This window comes from Tubulanus polymorphus, chromosome 10 (genome assembly GCF_964204645.1).
Source record: "Tubulanus polymorphus chromosome 10, tnTubPoly1.2, whole genome shotgun sequence".
Lineage (NCBI taxonomy): Eukaryota > Metazoa > Nemertea > Palaeonemertea > Tubulaniformes > Tubulanidae > Tubulanus > Tubulanus polymorphus.
The window spans coordinates 968642-987500 of NC_134034.1; the positions used below are offsets into that span (position 1 = coordinate 968642).

General features: G+C 42.4%; 1 protein-coding gene across 1 annotated transcript in view; it reads right to left on the minus strand.

Moving 5' to 3' along the window:
• Window positions 1–408: 408 nt before the first annotated feature.
• LOC141912187 (adenylate cyclase type 5-like) overlaps window positions 409–18859 on the minus strand; it is a 38681-nt gene continuing 20230 nt past the window's right edge. The window contains exons 6-19 of the mRNA XM_074803400.1: window positions 15446–15596; window positions 12869–12978; window positions 9655–9808; window positions 8632–8729; window positions 7043–7127; window positions 5677–5793; window positions 5062–5220; window positions 4552–4727; window positions 4186–4327; window positions 3983–4102; window positions 3313–3459; window positions 2688–2889; window positions 2083–2207; window positions 409–1347 (exon numbers count right to left, since the gene is read on the minus strand). Of these exons, the coding sequence (XP_074659501.1) occupies window positions 1195–1347; window positions 2083–2207; window positions 2688–2889; window positions 3313–3459; window positions 3983–4102; window positions 4186–4327; window positions 4552–4727; window positions 5062–5220; window positions 5677–5793; window positions 7043–7127; window positions 8632–8729; window positions 9655–9808; window positions 12869–12978; window positions 15446–15596 (1939 nt within the window). The 3' untranslated portion in view covers window positions 409–1194. The remainder of the gene's footprint in view (window positions 1348–2082; window positions 2208–2687; window positions 2890–3312; window positions 3460–3982; window positions 4103–4185; window positions 4328–4551; window positions 4728–5061; window positions 5221–5676; window positions 5794–7042; window positions 7128–8631; window positions 8730–9654; window positions 9809–12868; window positions 12979–15445; window positions 15597–18859) is intronic.

An 18859-nucleotide genomic window follows, 5' to 3' on the forward strand; every position in this document is an offset into this window, starting at 1 on the left:
CGAATTTTGTCACCTCAAAATCATAAAGATTGGAAAAGACTTTGTATAAGTACATGAAAAAATGCCACCAAACAGCCTAGTTTGAATATTCTAACTTATCAGGGTAAGCAGGCAGCAACCTCAACAGGGATTCGAACCTGATGACATCGCGAGACTCTGCCACTGACCTCCCTCGGCAGGGATTCGAACCTGGTGACATCGTGAGACTCTGCCACGTTCCTCCCTCGGCAGGGATTCGAACCTGATGACATCGTGAGACTCTGCCACGTTCCTCCCTCGGCAGGGATTCGAACCTGGTGACATCGTGAGACTCTGCCACGTTCCTCCCTCGGCAGGGATTCGAACCTGGTGACATCGTGAGACTCTGCCACGTTCCTCCCTCGGCAGGGATTCGAACCTGATGACATCGTGAGACTCTGCCACGTTCCTCCCTCGGCAGGGACTTAAACCTGATGACACCGAGGGAGGATGCAATCTAACTACGCTAAAACAAAAGTCACAGATCCAAGACACAGCTTGTAACAAATCTAACTAGGCTTAAAACCGAGCTTCTGAGTCCAGTCAGAGGACGCCGCATTATTCTCCACAACAGAGACCAACTGTAGCTCCTGGTCGAGGAATGTTCGATTGTTCATTCAAATAAATGCAATTATTAAAACATATTCTTCGTTGAAATCTTATGATAAAGTGAACCAGCCTAAGCCGAGTCTGGTTCTGTAACCAATCTAAGAGCTTAAGACCAGTCTAAGCTCATTTTGGTTCTGTAACCAATCTAAGAGCTTAAGACCAGTCTAAACTCGCTTAACCAATCTAACAACTTAAGACCAGTCTAAGCTGATTCTGGTTCTTTAACCGATCTAACAACTTGAGTCTTGTTAAGATCACAAGTCATAACTGTGCAACTGGCCTATACAACTGGCCCTGTGGATATGTTACTCAGACTCGATATAGAAGTATCCATTGATGATGTAAAACAATTTTGATAACAAACATAGACTAATAATACATGTATTATGTATGAACAATGACACGGTAGAAAATGATTAACAGACACTGAAGAAAGAGACCCAATACAATACAATACAATACAATAACTCCCAGCAGAAACTTTGGTCCAAATATATTCGAATGAGGTCCCTTTTTGAAGTATGTCTGACATGGAATACAATTGTAGCACGTTTAAAACCGATTCGTTTAGATTCTTGTCAAATCAGAGCGGCTTTGATTCCCCGTCTCGTGTAAGAAGTAGGTCACCATGTCACCTTTTCCTTTCACTTTCACAATACCGCGACATTCCAGCGTATAACTAGGGTCTTCCACTAACACGGTATAGATGTCCTGAGTTACCTGAAAATCACAGCAATTTCAATACTTAATCTGTTAACTGTCCGTGGTAAGTGAGGATCCACCAGGTGTCGCCAGTGTCCTGTAGGACATGAACTAACTGCAGCAATAGAGGATTCAATTGCCGATTCCAATTGTGGCAAGTGAGGAACCACTAAATGTCACTAGTGTGTAGTGACACAGAAACTACTGCGACAAGAGGATTCCACGTGTGGCAAGCGAGGATCCACCAGGTGTCGCTATTGTGCAGTAGGACATCAACCACTGCGGCAATAGAGGATTCATTCCACTTGTGGTAAGTGAGGATCCACCAGGTGTCGCTATTTTGCAGTAGGACATCAACCACTGCGGCAATAGAGGATTCCACTTGTGGCAAGTGAGGATCCACCCGGTGTCGCTATTGTGCAGTAGGACATCAACCACTGCGGCAATAGAGGATTCATTCCAATTGTGGTAAGTGAGGATCCACCAGGTGTCGCTATTTTGCAGTAGGACATCAACTACTGCGGCAATAGAGGATTCTACTTGTGGCAAGTGAGAATCCAGCAGGTGTCACTAGTGTGCAGTAGGATATCAACTACTGCGGCAATAGAGGGTTCCAATTGTGGCAAGTGAGGATCTACCAGGTTCACAGGTGGACATCCATAGATAAAACCGAAATATGAATTCAGAGTCAAGATTTGTCTTGTTGTTGAACCAAATGCAGATGATGATTTTGATAAGCTGTAATTATCATACCTGTATATGATCTAGTTTACCAGTACTTTCCATACGACTGGCTACATTCACTGTGTTACCCCAGATATCATACTGCGGTTTACGTGCTCCAATTACACCAGCTACAGCTGGACCAACATTCATTCCTGTAAATAAAAACATTTCGATCTTAGAATTGACCCTGTTATTTTGTTTGATTGGTAGATTTCGTTTGATATCAATTTTTCATTTGGTGCCTCTTTAAAACCCACCACTCCAAAATCTAACAGACTCGAGTTTAGATTTTTTGTTTAAATCCAAGTACATAATTAGGGAATTCGGTTTCCACTCTCTACTCACCATGTCTCTCTTTTCCTCCCCTATCCCCTCACTCTCTCTCTGAGTCTCTCCTCACTCTCCCCGAGACACCTCTCTCCCCTAATTCATCCTTCTCCCTCTCCTCTCACTCCCTACCTCTCCCCTCATCTTTCTCTTTTCTCTCCCTCTCTCATCTCCCCTCATCCTTTTCCCTCTTCCCTCACTCCCTCCCTCTCCCCTCATCTTTCTCTCCCTCTCTCATCTCCCCTCATCCTTCTCCCTCTCCCCTCATCTCCCTCTCCCCTCTCCACCTCCACCTCTCTTCTTACCTATTCTCATTTTGAAGTTATTAAACGAGTGTTCGTTGACGTTAGTGATCTGTTTCCTCAGAGCGAACGCGAACTGAGCTATCGCGAACACGTGTGAATTATTATTCGGGTTCGACTCGGCGTTTAGTCCCGTCGCAGCCATATAGGTGGAGCCAATCGTCTTGATTTTCTCGATACATTTGAATTGTTCACTTTCCAAAATCTGATGATAGACAAATTAGAACATTCTATTCCAGATCAGAGGGAGACAAATCAGAGTAATTTGATGATGTCATAGGGGGATTTATGGAAGCAGACATCTTTTCTAGAAGTGTCTATAGATCAAATCACTAGTATTCAATTTGATGATGTCATAGGGGGATTTAAGGAGGCAGACACCTTTTCTAGAAGTGTCTATAGATCAAATCACTAGAAGACAATTTGATGATGTCATAGGGGGATCTATGGAGGCAGACATCTTTTCTAGAAGGGTCTATAGATCAAATCACTTGTAGACAATTTGATGATGTCATAGGGGGATTAATTAAGCCAGACATCTTTTATTCAAGTGCTAATTATTGTTGTGATGTCAAAGGGGGATTAATTGAGGCAGACATGTTTTCCTCAAGTGTTAATTATTATTTACCTCATCGAAGTCAGCGATGATTTCATTTAAAAGTCGAAGGCATTCGACGCCCTCGTTGTTCCCCTCGAGTTCCATGTAGAATTCCGAGAAGTTTGGTATCGACGCGAACATTACTCCCACGTTAGAACAATCCTGATGGAACAATTCCTGTTAACAATAACAAAATATACATCAATCATCGTTCAATATTCCCAAGAATTCCATGGGAAATTTTTCAACTGATGCCCCTTAACCCTTTCAGTGCGTCTACACTGCAGTGCGGTGTATAAATCAGTGATAGATTTTGCTAGTACATCGCACTGCAGTGTATTGATGTAATTAGTAATTATCTCTCTTGAAAAATGGCAGCACCTGTCAAACATAGTGAAATACTAGTAACTAACGATATACCGCGCCATGGTTTAGACGCACTATAGCGGTATGAGCGTTATTCAACACACTAGGGTGGAATTATTCAAAATTTTCAAATTATCTCCAGGGACTGATCAACAGTTGAGCAGCTGCAGCCCCTGATTAGAGTTATTGTTGATTTCACTACATGGCACGCCACCTGGTGGAAAAATAGCTGGTGATACAGGGTTCTACTAATGGGCATGCCACCTGGTGGAAGAATAGCTGGTGATACAGGATCCTACTGATGGGCACGCCACCTGGTGGTTGGTTTAATTACCTCGTCTTTAGTAGCGTGATGTTTGAGGAAGTGCTCCGCGACGTGAGCAGGTAAAATATTATTCACTAGTTTCATGTTATACGCTCTGAGACTCTCCATCTCTTCTTTCTCTTCAGTTGCCTAGCAACAGAAAAGCAACAATCGAAAAATCGTTCCAAAAATCCGAAAATTTGAAAAATTTTTTCTCTCCAATTCGTACGAACCTGCAACTTCCACAAGAAATCGAGCCTCGAAGTCGATTCAACTTGCTGCGCGTGAATAAAGAGGGCGACACAGAACAACAATACAATCGTCACGGTAACCCATTTCAGCTCAATAGTCGATACTTTAAACCACATTGGTATTCTGCAAAAAAAAAAACAGTCATAGAAGTCTTCATAATTTTACTGAATCGTTGAAGTCATTGAGAATGAGAAGGTCATCATAAGTAACTATAATTTTGCTAAATTGTTGATGTCATCAAGGATGCGAAGTTTTTCTAAAACTGGGCATGGTAGGGGAGGGTGTGGGGAGAGAGGGTGTGGGGAGAGGGTGTGGGGAGGGAGGGGTGTTCGAAGGACTAAACTTACTGTAAATGAGCACGTAAGATGAAATCGCGATTGTCAAATAAACTGACACCGATCACCTCAGAGATTATGATATACGTGGTAGACATGAACATCAGTAACGATAATTTCACCATCGAAGACGTCTGCAGGAAAACAGACGTGGTCATCATGGCTAGTATGATACATAACGTGAAATACTGAAATAAACATCAAAACGCTTTATTTAATCAGTGTTTCAACTGTTAACACCACACGTCTGCTGCTACTGGACACGTCTGCTACTACTGGCTATGAATGAATTTGGAACAGTTATGTTTTCACTGGCAATGTCTGTTGTAGAGTTTAAGTCATTCGCCAAAACACAGATTTTCCTTGGAGGAGCGGGTTCGAACTTTTGTTTTATAATGGAATTGCTGCAATTGGGTAAACCACCATATCATCAAGCTGGCAATAGAGCTTTTAGCTATAGCCGGCGATTGTGCAAAATTGACCCAAGATCATTTCAGACTATTTCAGGGCATAAGAACGTACCTCAGGGAAATGAGATGTGGGTATAGTTGGGCTGCAGATATTTAACTCACGGCCCAGATCAATACCAGCACTGATCACCGTGCTAATGTTTACCGCCGATTCTGATATATTGTTTATGTTGGCTAAACACGATTTCACTTCAGTTCTGTTTACAGGAAGCTGAAATTGAGAACACAAGTAAAATCTCATATTAGTTCAATAATTCTGGACAGTTCCACCGTCCCACACCCAGTTCCAGTTCCACAGTTAACTCTGAATTCAGGATTCAAGTTCCACAGTTATGAGTTAACTCTGAAATCAGTTCATTTTCAATGAGTTAATTCTGAGTCACACAACTGTGGAAATGGATCCTGAGTTCAGAGTTAACTCTAACTCACAACTGTGGAACTGGTTCCTGAGTCCAGAGTTAGCTCTGAGTCACACAACTGTGGAACTGGTTCCTGAGTCCAGAGTTAGCTCTGAGTCACACAACTGTGGAACTGGATCCTGAGTTCAGAGTTAGCTCTAACTCACAACTGTGGAACTTAAATTGAACACAAACGCTTATTTCTAAGTAATGAGTTTAAAATTTGAAAAATAACCGCTGTTATGGTTGTCGTCGTTATAGAAACGTACCATGGTTATGAACGAGGATAGGAAGATGATTAAAATCACAATGGCTGCGATCAACTGACTTAATTGTCGACTGATCGCAATCTTCGTTGACATCGAACGTAACGCCTTCGGGGTACACTGAAAAATAAAACAACGCACAAATTAATTTAGCCGACAAAACCGTGTGCGTCATGAAATGTGTGCCTCGAAACGTGTGCCTCAAACTGACAACAATCCAAAACACTTGAAAATAACATAATAGCAACTGTTTAAAATTGAATATTTTATATATCTGTCAATTGTCTTATGTTTTTGTGGATTTGTAAAGTCTGTTGAGATATCTAATTTAATTATCATTACAATAATTATCATTATTATTATTATTATTATTATTATAAGTAGATAATATTAATACATTGTTCCCATTGTATCCAAACTTCACTAGCATTTCATGGGTATTTTTTCACAATATTCTCAGATAGAAATGGGGCCTTAATACATTCTCTTTAGATTTTCTTTCTTTCTTTCTATTTTCTATCCTTTGTGCTCCAACGCTTAGCCGTTGTGCCAGCCAGTGTACTCACTAGTGTGCCAGCCAGTGTACTCGCTAGTGTGCCAGCCAGTGTACTCGCTAGTGTGCCAGCCAGTGTACTCGCTAGTGTGCCAGCCAGTGTACTCGCTAGTGTGCCAGCCAGTGTACTCGCTAGTGTGCCAGCCAGTGTACTCGCTAGTGTGCCAGCCAGTGTACTCGCTAGTGTGCCAGCCAGTGTACTCGCTAGTGTGCCAGCCAGTGTACTCGCTAGTGTGCCAGCCAGTGTACTCGCTAGTGTGCCAGCCAGTGTACTCGCTAGTGTGCCAGCCAGTGTACTCGCTAGTGTGCCAGCCAGTGTACTCGCTAGTGTGCCAGCCAGTGAACTCGCTAGTGTGCCAGCCAGTGTACTCGCTAGTGTGCCAGCCAGTGTACTCGCTAGTGTGCCAGCCAGTGTACTCGCTAGTGTGCCAGCCAGTGTACTCGCTAGTGTGCCATTGGAGATGCCTCAATACGCGCTCTGCGTCAAAGGCAACAACAATTTGTTATTGCTCATTTCGCGCGGTAATTAAAACGCTTCATTCAATCTTGGCACGGCGCCCCTCGCCCCCTGCGGCCTTTAATAAATAATTCTTCGTTAAGGAATTTTCTGCCGATTTGATAATTGTTTCGTAAAGCGACTGCTGTAACTATGGCGATGAATTTATCGACAATATGCAGTTTTGAAGAAGGCCACGCGAGTCTCAAAATTCTTAAGATGGTCTTCGATTTATAAGCTTGGTTCTAGCTTAATCTTAGCCTAGAATTGAAGCTACGTCCCCTGGAACGGGAACCACAGCCAGTTTGCGCGAAACTCACCTTAGATTTTTCTGCGATTATTATGAGATACATAAATAGAAGCACCATGGTTGAGAGAGGGAAAATAATATACATAACAAGAGACCTGAAAATAGTACAACATAATATTCAGATTTATTCATTCATTTTTAATCAGTCTATAAAACCTGGTCCAGGTTTAGGATTTACCCCTAGGGATTACTTTGATACCCAGTCTATGAAACCAGGCCCAGGTTTAGGATTTACCCCTAGGGATAACTTTGATACCCAGTCTATAAAACCAGGTCCAGGTTATTTATCCCTAGGGATAACTTTGATACCCAGTCTATAAAACCAGGTCCAGGTTAAGGATTTACCCCCAGGGATAACTTTGATACCCAGTCTATAAAACCAGGTCCAGGTTAAGAATTTATCCCTAGGGATCACTTTGATACCCAGTCTATAAAACCAGGCCCAGGTTAAGGATTTACCCCTAGGGATAACTTTGATACCCAGTCTATAAAACCAGGCCCAGGTTAAGGATTTACCCCTAGGGATTACTTTGATACCCAGTCTATAAAACCAGGTCCGGTTAAGGATTTACCCCTAGGGATAACTTTGATACCCAGTCTATGAAACCAGGTCCAGGTTGAGGATTTATCCCTGGGGATAACTTTGATACCCAGTCTATGAAACCAGGTCCAGGTTAAGGATTTATCCCTAGGGATAACTTTGATACCCAGTCTATAAAACCAGGTCCAGGTTAAGAATTTACCCCTAGGGATAACTTTGATACCCAGTCTATAAAACCAGGTCCAGGTTTAGGATTTACCCCTAGGGGTAACTTTGATACCCAGTCTATAAAACCAGGTCCAGGTTAAGGATTTACCCCTAGGGATAACTTTGATACCCAGTCTATAAAACCAGGCCCAGGTTGAGGATTTTTCCCTAGTGATAACTTTGATAGCCGGTCTATAAAACCAGGCCCAGGTTAAGGATTTACCCCTAGGGATTACTTTGATACCCAGTCTATAAAACCAGGTCCGGTTAAGGATTTACCCCTAGGGATAACTTTGATACCCAGTCTATGAAACCAGGTCCAGGTTGAGGATTTATCCCTGGGGATAACTTTGATACCCAGTCTATGAAACCAGGTCCAGGTTAAGGATTTATCCCTAGGGATAACTTTGATACCCAGTCTATAAAACCAGGTCCAGGTTAAGGATTTACCCCCAGGGATAACTTTGATACCCAGTCTATAAAACCAGGTCCAGGTTAAGGATTTACCCCCAGGGATAACTTTGATACCCAGTCTATAAAACCAGGTCCAGGTTAAGGATTTACCCCTAGGGATAACTTTGATACCCAGTCTCCAAAACCAGGTCCAGGTTATTTATCCCTAGGGATAACTTTGATACCCAGTCTATGAAACCAGGCCCAGGTTTAGGATTTACCCCTAGGGATAACTTTGATACTGAGTCTATAAAACCAGGCCCAGGTTAAGGTTTTATCCCTGGGGATTACTTTGATACCCGGTCTATAAAACCGGGCTACAGGTTCAGGATTTATCCCTAGGAGTAACTATGATACCCAGTCTATAAAACCAGGTTCAGATAAAGGATATCACTTACTGTGGTATGGAAACTAATTGGACACAGAATATAAGCACCATCACTATAATTGCGCATGTAATATGACTCAAATACATCGTATCTCGAACCATGGAATACTGAAATAGATTAAACATCAGAGAATATCAGAGCAGACCGACGATTGAGAATTGAATTCCATACCAACATGATTTAGATATTCTTGGAGTCACCCACTATATGGAAACATATCAAACATCAGAGAATATCAGAGCAGACCAACGAGTGATACTGAATTCTATACCAACATGATTTAGATATTCTTGGAGCCACCCACTATACAGAAACATATCAAACATCAGAAAATATCAGAGCTGTCACAGAACTGAAACTCCGAATGCTGCCTATTGAATCTTCTTGGAGCCATCCACTAGGGAAAGGGATAGCTTCCAATTCTCCCTGTGAGATACCGGCAAGGCTACTGAGGGAAGCGAGGATTCAGCGATAATCCGCCAGGTGTCGCTAGTGACACTGGGTTACCGCGCTTCAATTTCTTTTACATTTCAATGAACTTCGAGTCAAATTATCTGATTAGTAAATCAATTTTCACTCAGTGATATCAATACCATCCACTGAGTAAGAAAGTAAATCTTATATCTATCCGATGACTCGTTTGATAATTTCCGGATTTGGATGCCTCAAAATAATGTTCAAATTTCATTGAAAATGAACTGATTTTCACTACGAGTAACCCAGTGATTTGTTGCGCCATCTGGTGTTGCCGGTATCCCGTTGGGCACACTAGGAGCCATCTACTAGAGAAAGGGGATAGCTCCAAATACTACTTATTCGAGATTCTCGGTGTCACCCACTAGACAAATGGACAGCTCCAAATGCTGCCAATTCGATATTTTCCGAGTCACAAACAGAGTTAGTTTGACTTCAAACACGGTCCAATCAAACGCGCGCGCGGCTCTCACGCAATCTGATCTTACTAACGACGTTCATCTTCTTATCGATTAGAAACTAACGATTCAATGTTAACGAGATTAATCAATTAATTACCTTGCGTTCGAGGTCCGGTTTACGGAACGTCAGGAAGAAGCCCTTACAATGTTCGGATCTGAGTCGGTCGATGCTGCGGGCGTCGATCGCGCGTCCCAGATAATCATTCACTTCATCTTCGGGATCTTTCTGCGCGTTCGTTCCGTAACCGAGTCTACAGTGAAAAACACACAAACAATATTAACATTTTCAGTTCGTGTAACCGCGTAGTATTAGTCCACCGACCCTGAATAACCTGTACCCTGTGGTGCGGTGTATAATCCACCCACCCAAATAACTTGTATCCTGTGGTGCAATGTATCATCTAACCACTCTAAATTCCCTCTACACTACAATGCGGTGTATAGTCCATCCACCCTAAATAATATATACCTTGCGGTGAGATGATGTATAATCCAACCACTCTAAACAGCCTCTACCCTTAATAAAATATACACTGTATAATCTACCCACTCTTATCTATGCATTCCCTGTGGTGCGGTGTAATTAATAATCCTTCCCAACTATACATACTTGTATCAATACATTTATATTATACACTGTAGTGCGATGTATAATCTACCCACTCTTAACTATGCATTCCCTGTGGTGCGGTGTAATTCATAATCCTTCCAACCTATATATACATGTATTAATACACTAATATTGTTTGAACAAGTGGTGCGGCGTAGGTAACCTTCTTTATAATACCTTTACCCTGCTATGCAGTGCATTATGCAATTATCCTGATTGTGCCTGCCCCTCGAAACGGTGTATTTGTATCATAATCATTTAGTTAAAATCTCCGTTGAAAGATGGCAGCACTGTATGGTAAAATATAGTTCATTCTCGGTTGGAGCCGTCCTACCGCAGTTGAAAATAGACGTAACTCGTAACGAATCCAAAAACCAATTTAATAACGAAACGTTCGTCGAGTTGAAAAAAGAATCGGTGTTTGCCAACAAGCGGCGACGATCGGACATTTTGATGGATAATTCCTCGAGATTTTCGCGTTTTAAAACATCTCGTTATCGCACGAAATTTGAAAACGATAGATAAATAAATCGCGACGTCGAGAGATGAAAGCATTTCGACGCAAAAATTTAAAAGCGCGAAAAACGTGATTTCAATATCGTCGGTTTATCTGATGAATTACGTGACGTTGACAAACGACTTTGTCGTCGTCGTCGTCGTCGATGTCCGTCCGTCTGTCTGTGAAATTGATGATTATTTGAATCACGATTCGCGAATCAAGAGCAATGCGTTTATGAATATTTCATATTCGCGTCGATTCTCTCTCTCGATTCTCGTTTAAATGTAAATTGAACGATTTCGACCGGAAAAACTGCCGATAATTAGCTGCGCCAAGTCGCACGGGTTTCGAGTTCTTTAAATAGGCAATTCGTGATGATGTCATAGGGGGATTTGTCTTTAAGGCGACGATCAATGAGCGAGGAAAGAGACAGCATAGAAATAGAGGTAATTGATGATATCATAGGGGGATTCATGGAGGCAGACATCTTCTTTTCTATCACCAGGTAATTTGATGATGTCATAGAGATATCTTATCTGGAAATGTCTAAATATCAAATAGCCGGTTATTTAATGATGTCATAAGGGGATTTATGGAGGCAGTCACCCTTTCTAGAAGTGTCTACATCAGCAGGTAATTTGATGTCGTCATAGGGGGATTTATGGAGGCAAACATCTTTTCTAGCAGGTCTATACAACTAATCACAAGTAGGTAATTTGATGATGTCATAGGGGGGATGTAATAATGGTAAATGCTTGATTTTACAGCCTCAGCTCTATCAAACAGGCAGGGTTAGTTGTTATATAGCCAAGGCCTAGATTTAAGATCGGTCTAAGCTCATATTTACTCTAACACCAATTTGGTAACTTATTCAAACCTGCCTTAAGGTTTTAGACCATTTTTGGATCCAAGTCAAGACTGCGCAACAGTTTTCGTAGAAGTTGAGAGATCATGAAGAGTCCTTCAATCATCGCCCGAACGCTCACTAGCGACACCTGGTGGATCCTCGCTTGCCGCAGTAGCGTCGGTGGTTCTCTATTACAGATTATTGACGTCGACGATGATATGAATATTTCATCGCGAGATTCGAATCGATTTACGTGAAAACAATATCATCAGAGCAGCAGCAGCAGCAACGCCGGCACCGGACGGATATCGGCGATAATCCGATAGCCAGACTCCTACAATACACCGCACCACAATCAATACATTCTCATTCTCACCGGACGCCGCAACCACATCTTAACGAACCATACTCAACATTAAGTCATTTAGACAATTGTTTGATTGGTTTGTATTGATTGTAATTTAGCGTACGGTAGGGGGTGAAGGGGGAGGAGAGGGAGGAGGGGGAAGGGGTGAATGTAAGGACAGGTCAGTGTGATGTTAAAGTAGGATCAATCAATATCAAACTGACAATAACAATCACTAGTTCAATCAGCAGTCTCTACCCCCTCCCCCATCCCCCTCTCCCCCATCCCCCCTCTCCTCCCTCTCCCCCTGTGCAGGTATCATCGTTATATATGTGCATGTTTAATTGACCGGTAGCAGGTTCACACCATCGGTCAATATCTGACCACTGTGGTCAATATCTGACCGCTGTCACTGTACCGACCACAATGACTATATACTGATGCTGAACTGACCGCTGTCGGTCTCACTGACCATTGCAGGGTCATACTGACCACAGCACTGGTCATACTGACCACAGTATTGGTTATACTGACCAGAGCACTGGTCATACTGACCACAGCACTGGTCATACTGACCACAGTATTGGTTATACTGACCAGAGCACTAGTCATACTGATGCTGAACTGTCCAATAGAGTCACACTGTACTGACCAAGTGGCCACACTGACCGCTGCACTGACCACTTAGCGGAGCAGTTGGCCACACAAAGTTCTGAAGTGACTATATTGACCATATTGACCACTGAACTGACCTTTGCAGGGACATGACCATAGTACTGACCACTGCATCGGCCAGACAGACTGATACAGGGCACCTCTAAGACCTCAACCAGTGTAAGTCGTGGACTGACTCTCAGGGACCTCTGAGACCTCAACCAGTAAGTCGTGGACTGACCCTCAGGGACCTCTGAGATCTCAACCAGTAAGTCGTGGACTGACCCTCAGGGACCTCTGAGACCTCAACCAGTAAGTCGTGGACTGACCCTCAGGGACTGTGGAGTGAACTTACTTGCTATGAATGCTTTTCTGCGGGTCATCAGAGTAACCCATACGTCTGTGTATATTACCATTAGTGCCTGATATAGACAGACCAGCAGTCTGAGCAGGTGTTGTCTTCTCCTGAAACATACAAACAAAGTTCTAGTCAAAAAGTGTCCTTAAACCCAGAAGACAAGTCTTAAGTTGTTCAATTAAAAGACTTCAGATTTAAGTCTTAAGTTAGATTGGCTATAGATCCAACATGAGCATAGGCTGGTCTTGAATCTAAGCTACAACTGTACAACTGGTGGCCGTGGCTTTGTTTTTGTTGGAAGTGAAGAGTTAAAGTAATTGTAAAACAGTTCAAGTCGACTGTTATCAATAAATAATGAGCTTCAAACAGTTTGAGATGTGATCAGAGATTTTATCCGATAAAGATCAACGTCTCTCGTTATCAGTAAATCATTTCAAACGGCAGCAGCTCGTCACATTTCACTTTATTGCTACCGGAAGAATGATTACTGTTCTAGTCTGGTCTCTTCCCCCTCTGTTCCCCCTCTCTTTCCCTTCTCTGCCCTCCCCCTCTCCCACTCACTCTCTCCCCCTTCTCTACGACTCCGCTCTCTCTCTCCCTACTCCCTTCTCTCCCATTCCTTTCTCTCCCTTCTCCCTCTCTCTACTTCTCTCCCACTACCTCTCTCTACCTCTCTCTCTCACTCTCTCATTTCTCCCCCACTCTGCTCTTTCTCTCACTCCCTCTCTCCCATCTAACAGATCCATAGTTCATTTATACCGAGCTCATAACTTTACTTCGATAACGAACATACAATGTTCACAATTCTCATAGAAGTTTTTTCTTGAATTGTCTAGAATACTTGAATTAACGGAGTAAGGTTTCCCGGGACGGATGATGAAGTCGTCTGCCGTTGCCATTTCCCGGGACGGATGGTGAAGTCGTCTGCCGATGCCGTAGTAATGATTGTTGTCTGTTTGAATGATTTAAGTGTCTCGTGTGAAGCACCGTTTGTTAGTTTGACATTTATTCATCTAAACGTCAACGTTAATTCAATTTAGTCGCTTTTACCGACGTTCGGTACATCTTGAAATAACTGAGAAATAGGAAAGGTTGAGAGGAAGAGGGAGAAAAGGGGAAGGATAGAGAGGGAGGAGAGAAAGAAAGAGGGAGAGACAGGAGAGAGGATAGAGAGAGGAGAGAGGTGAGAGAAGAGAGGGAGGAGGGAGGGGAGGGAGGAGGGAGGGATGAGGGAGAGAGGAGAGAGGAGGGAGGGAGGAGAGAGGAGAGGAAAGAGGGAGGAGAGGAGAGGAGGGAGGAGGAAGGAGGAGGGAGGAGAGGAGGGAGAAAGAAGGGAGGAGGGAGGGAGGAGAGAGGAAAGAGGGAGGAGAGAGAGGAAAGAGGAGGGAGGAGAGAGGAGAGGAAGGAGAGGAGGGAGGAGGGAGGAGAGAGGAGAGGAGGGAGGAGAGAGAGGAAAGAGAAGGGAGGAGAGGAGGGAGGAGAGAGAAGAAAGAAGGGAAAGAGAGATGAGACTAGAGAGAGGAGGGTGGATGAAAAGGGAGGATATGAAGGGAGAGGGTGAGTGGACAGAAGATAAGTGAGGACAGAAGGGTCATACTAGAGAGAGGAGAGGAGAGATGAGAGAGTACAGAGAGGCCAGCTCAGCTCAAGTCGATACGCACTTAATTAGTAAACACAAGTCTCAGCGGTTGAGTTTCTATAGACATCAAATTATATCCCTCTCGTCAAACGCTTCTAACAGTCACCATATCTAATTGACTGTCTGTGTAAACTTCAACTGCTGCTGTTGCTGCTGTTGCTGCCGCTGCTGCTGCTGATACTACGTCCCTTTAAGAACCTCTTATCAGCAGCAAACAGTTTGTAATAGATACAAATTCATCATTAAACCATGAATTATATGAACGAACACTTTCATATCGAGGAATTTTGTAAGTATAGAAAAGTTCCGCGTTCTAGATCCAGTATTAACAGTACTTTCAAAAGAATTTCATTTTTCTTTGCATTGCGGCAAATTGGACAGTCATCTGTCTGCCCACGAAAATCAAAACTTTATGTCACAATTCTTGTAGCAAATTGATGTAGTCGAAATCTTGAATAAACTACACTAGCTGAAGGAATACAGTATTCCTGAAGATGATTATTAGGATATAGTCGAAACGTTGAATAAACTACACTAGCTCAAGGAATACAGTATTCCTGAAGATGACTATTAGGATATAGTCGAAACGTTGAATAAACTACACTAGCTCAAGGAATACAGTATTCCTGAAGATGATTATTAGGATATAGTCGAAACGTTGAATAAACTACACTAGCTCAAGGAATACAGTATTCCTGAAGATGATTATTAGGATATAGTCGAAACGTTGAATAAACTACACTAGCTCAAGGAATACAGTATTCCTGAAGATGATTATTAGGATATAGTCGAAACGTTGAATAAACTACACTAGCTCAAGGAATACAGTATTCCTGAAGATGACTATTAGGATAAAGTCGAAACGTTGAATAAACTACACTAGCTCAAGTCCTGAAAATCATCCAGAGAGTGTTTTTCATCAATGCTTAACGTACCTTATTAATGCTTGAATTAGGACTGGCTTTAATGAGGTAGGTAGTGATGTTATGATCTCTGAGATACGGATGTCTGTCGGCTCCGTTTCCAATCTCATGGTCGTAATCGTCGCCCAGAAACCCTAACGTGTCCTCAGTGATGTGAACTTGACTGAAAAATAACCAAATAACAACAATCAATCAGATTTCCGCAATAAGACGTTCTTAGCGGAAGTACGATAAACTCCACCCGGAGCCAACCATCGATATCTCAGAATATTTGGATTTGGATGTTTCGGATATTCTTGGAGCCGCCCAGTATAGAAGGGGATGACACCATTTCATAAATTAGATTTTTTTCACAGCCAACCACCAGAGAAATAGCAATATTCTACGTATATACTTGGAGCCACCCAATAGAGAAAATAATGGCTCAAAATGCAATGATTTTGAGACTTCCGGAGCCGCCCTTATCGGATACACGTGCGTAAACTATGTTCATTTCCTGCATAAAAATAGATCAATGATTTCGATAAAAAGGAAACTAATCCAGTTTTACTATTCACCCTCAGGGTGTCACTATTTCAATGACACAGTTTTTCTAGACCCTGAAGCAACAATGATTCATATTTCAAAGAGCAGATTTTTCTGAAGTTTTTGTAGAAGTGTGATTTATAAACGTGCTCCAATACTGACTTCAAGTCTTATTAGAAAAGAGCATTTGTTCTAATCACTAGTAGACAATTTGATGATGTCATAGGGGGAATTATGGAGGCAGACATCTTTTATAGAAATGTCTATAGATCAAATCACTAGTAGACAATTTGATGATGTCATAGGGGGATTTATGGAGGCAGACATCTTTTCTAGAAGTGTCTGTAGATCAAATCACTAATAGACAAATTGATGATGTCATAGGGGGATTTACAGAGGTAGACATTTTTTTGTGGAAGTTTCTATAAATAAAATCGCTAGTTGATGATGTCATAGGGGGATCTACGGAGGCAGACATCTTATCTATAGATAACTATATATTAGATCACTAGTAGCCAACTTGATGATGTCATAGGGGGATTTATCGAGCCAGATATCTTTTCTGGAAGAATGTGCATAGATTAAATCGCTCGCATGCGGTTTGATGATGTCATAGGGTGATTGATGGAGGCAAACATCTTTTCTGGAAGTTTCTATAAATCAAATCGCTAGTTGATGATGTCATAGGGTAATTTATGGAAGCAAATTAGAATGTGCCCCGACACTGACTTCAGAATTCTAATTAAAAAAAGAACAAGTTCATTAAAGACTACGACATAATTTTCATGCGCCAATTCGTTCGCGCTAATCAACGAGGCAACTTCCCCCCTGGACCCCCTCCCCAACCCCCCGAACCCCCCAACCTCCGCGACTACCGCGTTACTGCTAAACAAACCGCATTAAAACGCTTAGAAAACTGCTTGAAATTCGGCGACAATCAGCGACGACGTAACATCAATACGGAACGCATCATAAAGCAGACGACGTGTCATCTCCCGCGGCGACAATTTAGTTTATTAGCAAATTTCTTCATTTCGTAAAATTGTTCGCGTTCGTGATCGGGAGTCGGAGGGGAATGCTTTTAGCGCGACTCGCCGTAAGAGCGAGCAAATAAATCTACATTTATCGGAACGCGCGTGTGTTCTTACCGATGTCTACACGACCCACGTCCCGCCATTGATTTATATATCCGACTTGTTTGGATTTTATCGGTCCCACGCGGGGCGCCCCCATCCCTTAAACGGAAATATACCCCTCTCTTCGCCGACGCGTGGAAAATATCCTGAAATTGAAATTAATCTTTCGGATGTTCACGGAGAAACGTCGTGAAGCTCCCGCTGGAGGCTGTATGCGTTATACAGGTAACGCTCCGACACCAGACTCCGACACATTCAGACATTACGCAACTTTTTTGAAGTAATTTGAATTCCGATCCTCACTTTGAAAGAAGAGAAATCCAGAAAGAAAGTTTCAGGAGGATTTATGGAGGCAGACATCTTTTCTAGAAGTGTCTATAGATCAAATCACTAGTAGACAATTTGATGATGTCATAGGGGGATTTATGGAGGAAGACATCTTTTCTAGAAGTGTCTATAGATCTAATCACTAGTAGACAATTTGATGATGTCATAGGGGGATTTATGGAGGAAGACATCTTTTCTAGAAGTGTCTATAGATCTAATCACTAGTAGACAATTTGATGATGTCATAGGGGGATTTATGGAGGAAGACATCTTTTCTAGAAGTGTCTATAGATCTAATCACTAGTAGACAATTTGATGATGTCATAGGGGGATTTATGGAGGCAGACATCTTTGACGGATATCACCTACTAGCGGACGGAGTTAGGATTTCCTCACACATGAACCTCACCACCTCGTTTATCATTTACGCGACAAACTCGCAAAAAAAACCGAGGATATCTCGAATTTCCCCGGTACCCGCGCGAATCCATTATCGTCGTGGTTACCGATTAATTCTAATCGACTAACGTCGTCTGCCGCTGATCAAACATCAATCAAATCAATTTGTTTCGAAAGTTGACAAGGATAGTGTTAGGGGGAGGGGGGGAGGGTTTGCCTTCCGTAGATGGAGTTTGACTTGACCTTAACATGAGCATTTTTTAACCAGGGCCAACGTTCACCTCAGTGCCATTGGGTCCGGGCCTGTTTGACATAGACAAGGCTTAATTATGAATCTAATGAGTCCTAACAATTCCTGTAAGAGAATCGCCTCACTTTCCACGACAGGACGGCCACTTTCCACCTTATCAGCATTATCAGAATTCCGTGAGTTTCGCAGCAGTTTGAAAAATTGCCTTTTTAGGTTTTCCCCCGAATTTTCCATGTGATTACAGTAAAAGTGAATCAGAGAAATTTTTAGGTTCTAATTCATTCATTTTTCATTGAATCACGTATTGATAAAGAAACACGTGGTCAATGACGTATCATCTGAAATCCCCGAGTTTTACAGGGCCCAGTTGCATAGTCATGGCTTACACTTAAGACCAGTCTAAGACCAACTTCGTTTCATAGTCAATCTAACAACTTAAGACCAGTCTTAAGATTTGAAGACCAATTATGGACTTAAGTCACAACTGTGCAACTGGCCCCTGGTGTTTTTTTCGATTTCCAGGTCAGTTGAAACCGAGCAGAGACCTGCGCCAAATTATGATTTATTTGAACGCTATAGCTGTGAACGCGCTCTCTTATCAAGCAAATTGGACTCCAGTCTGGTCCGGACAAAATCATCCCCACGTGATCACGCGTGACAATTGTGGAATTGATGATCACAAATTCATTCACTGAGATCCACTGATGTTTGTGGATACGAAATTATCCGCTGTTTGGAAATTAATGAAATAGCTGGTAAGCCATCGCGCCCTCACCCCCTCGCCATCTC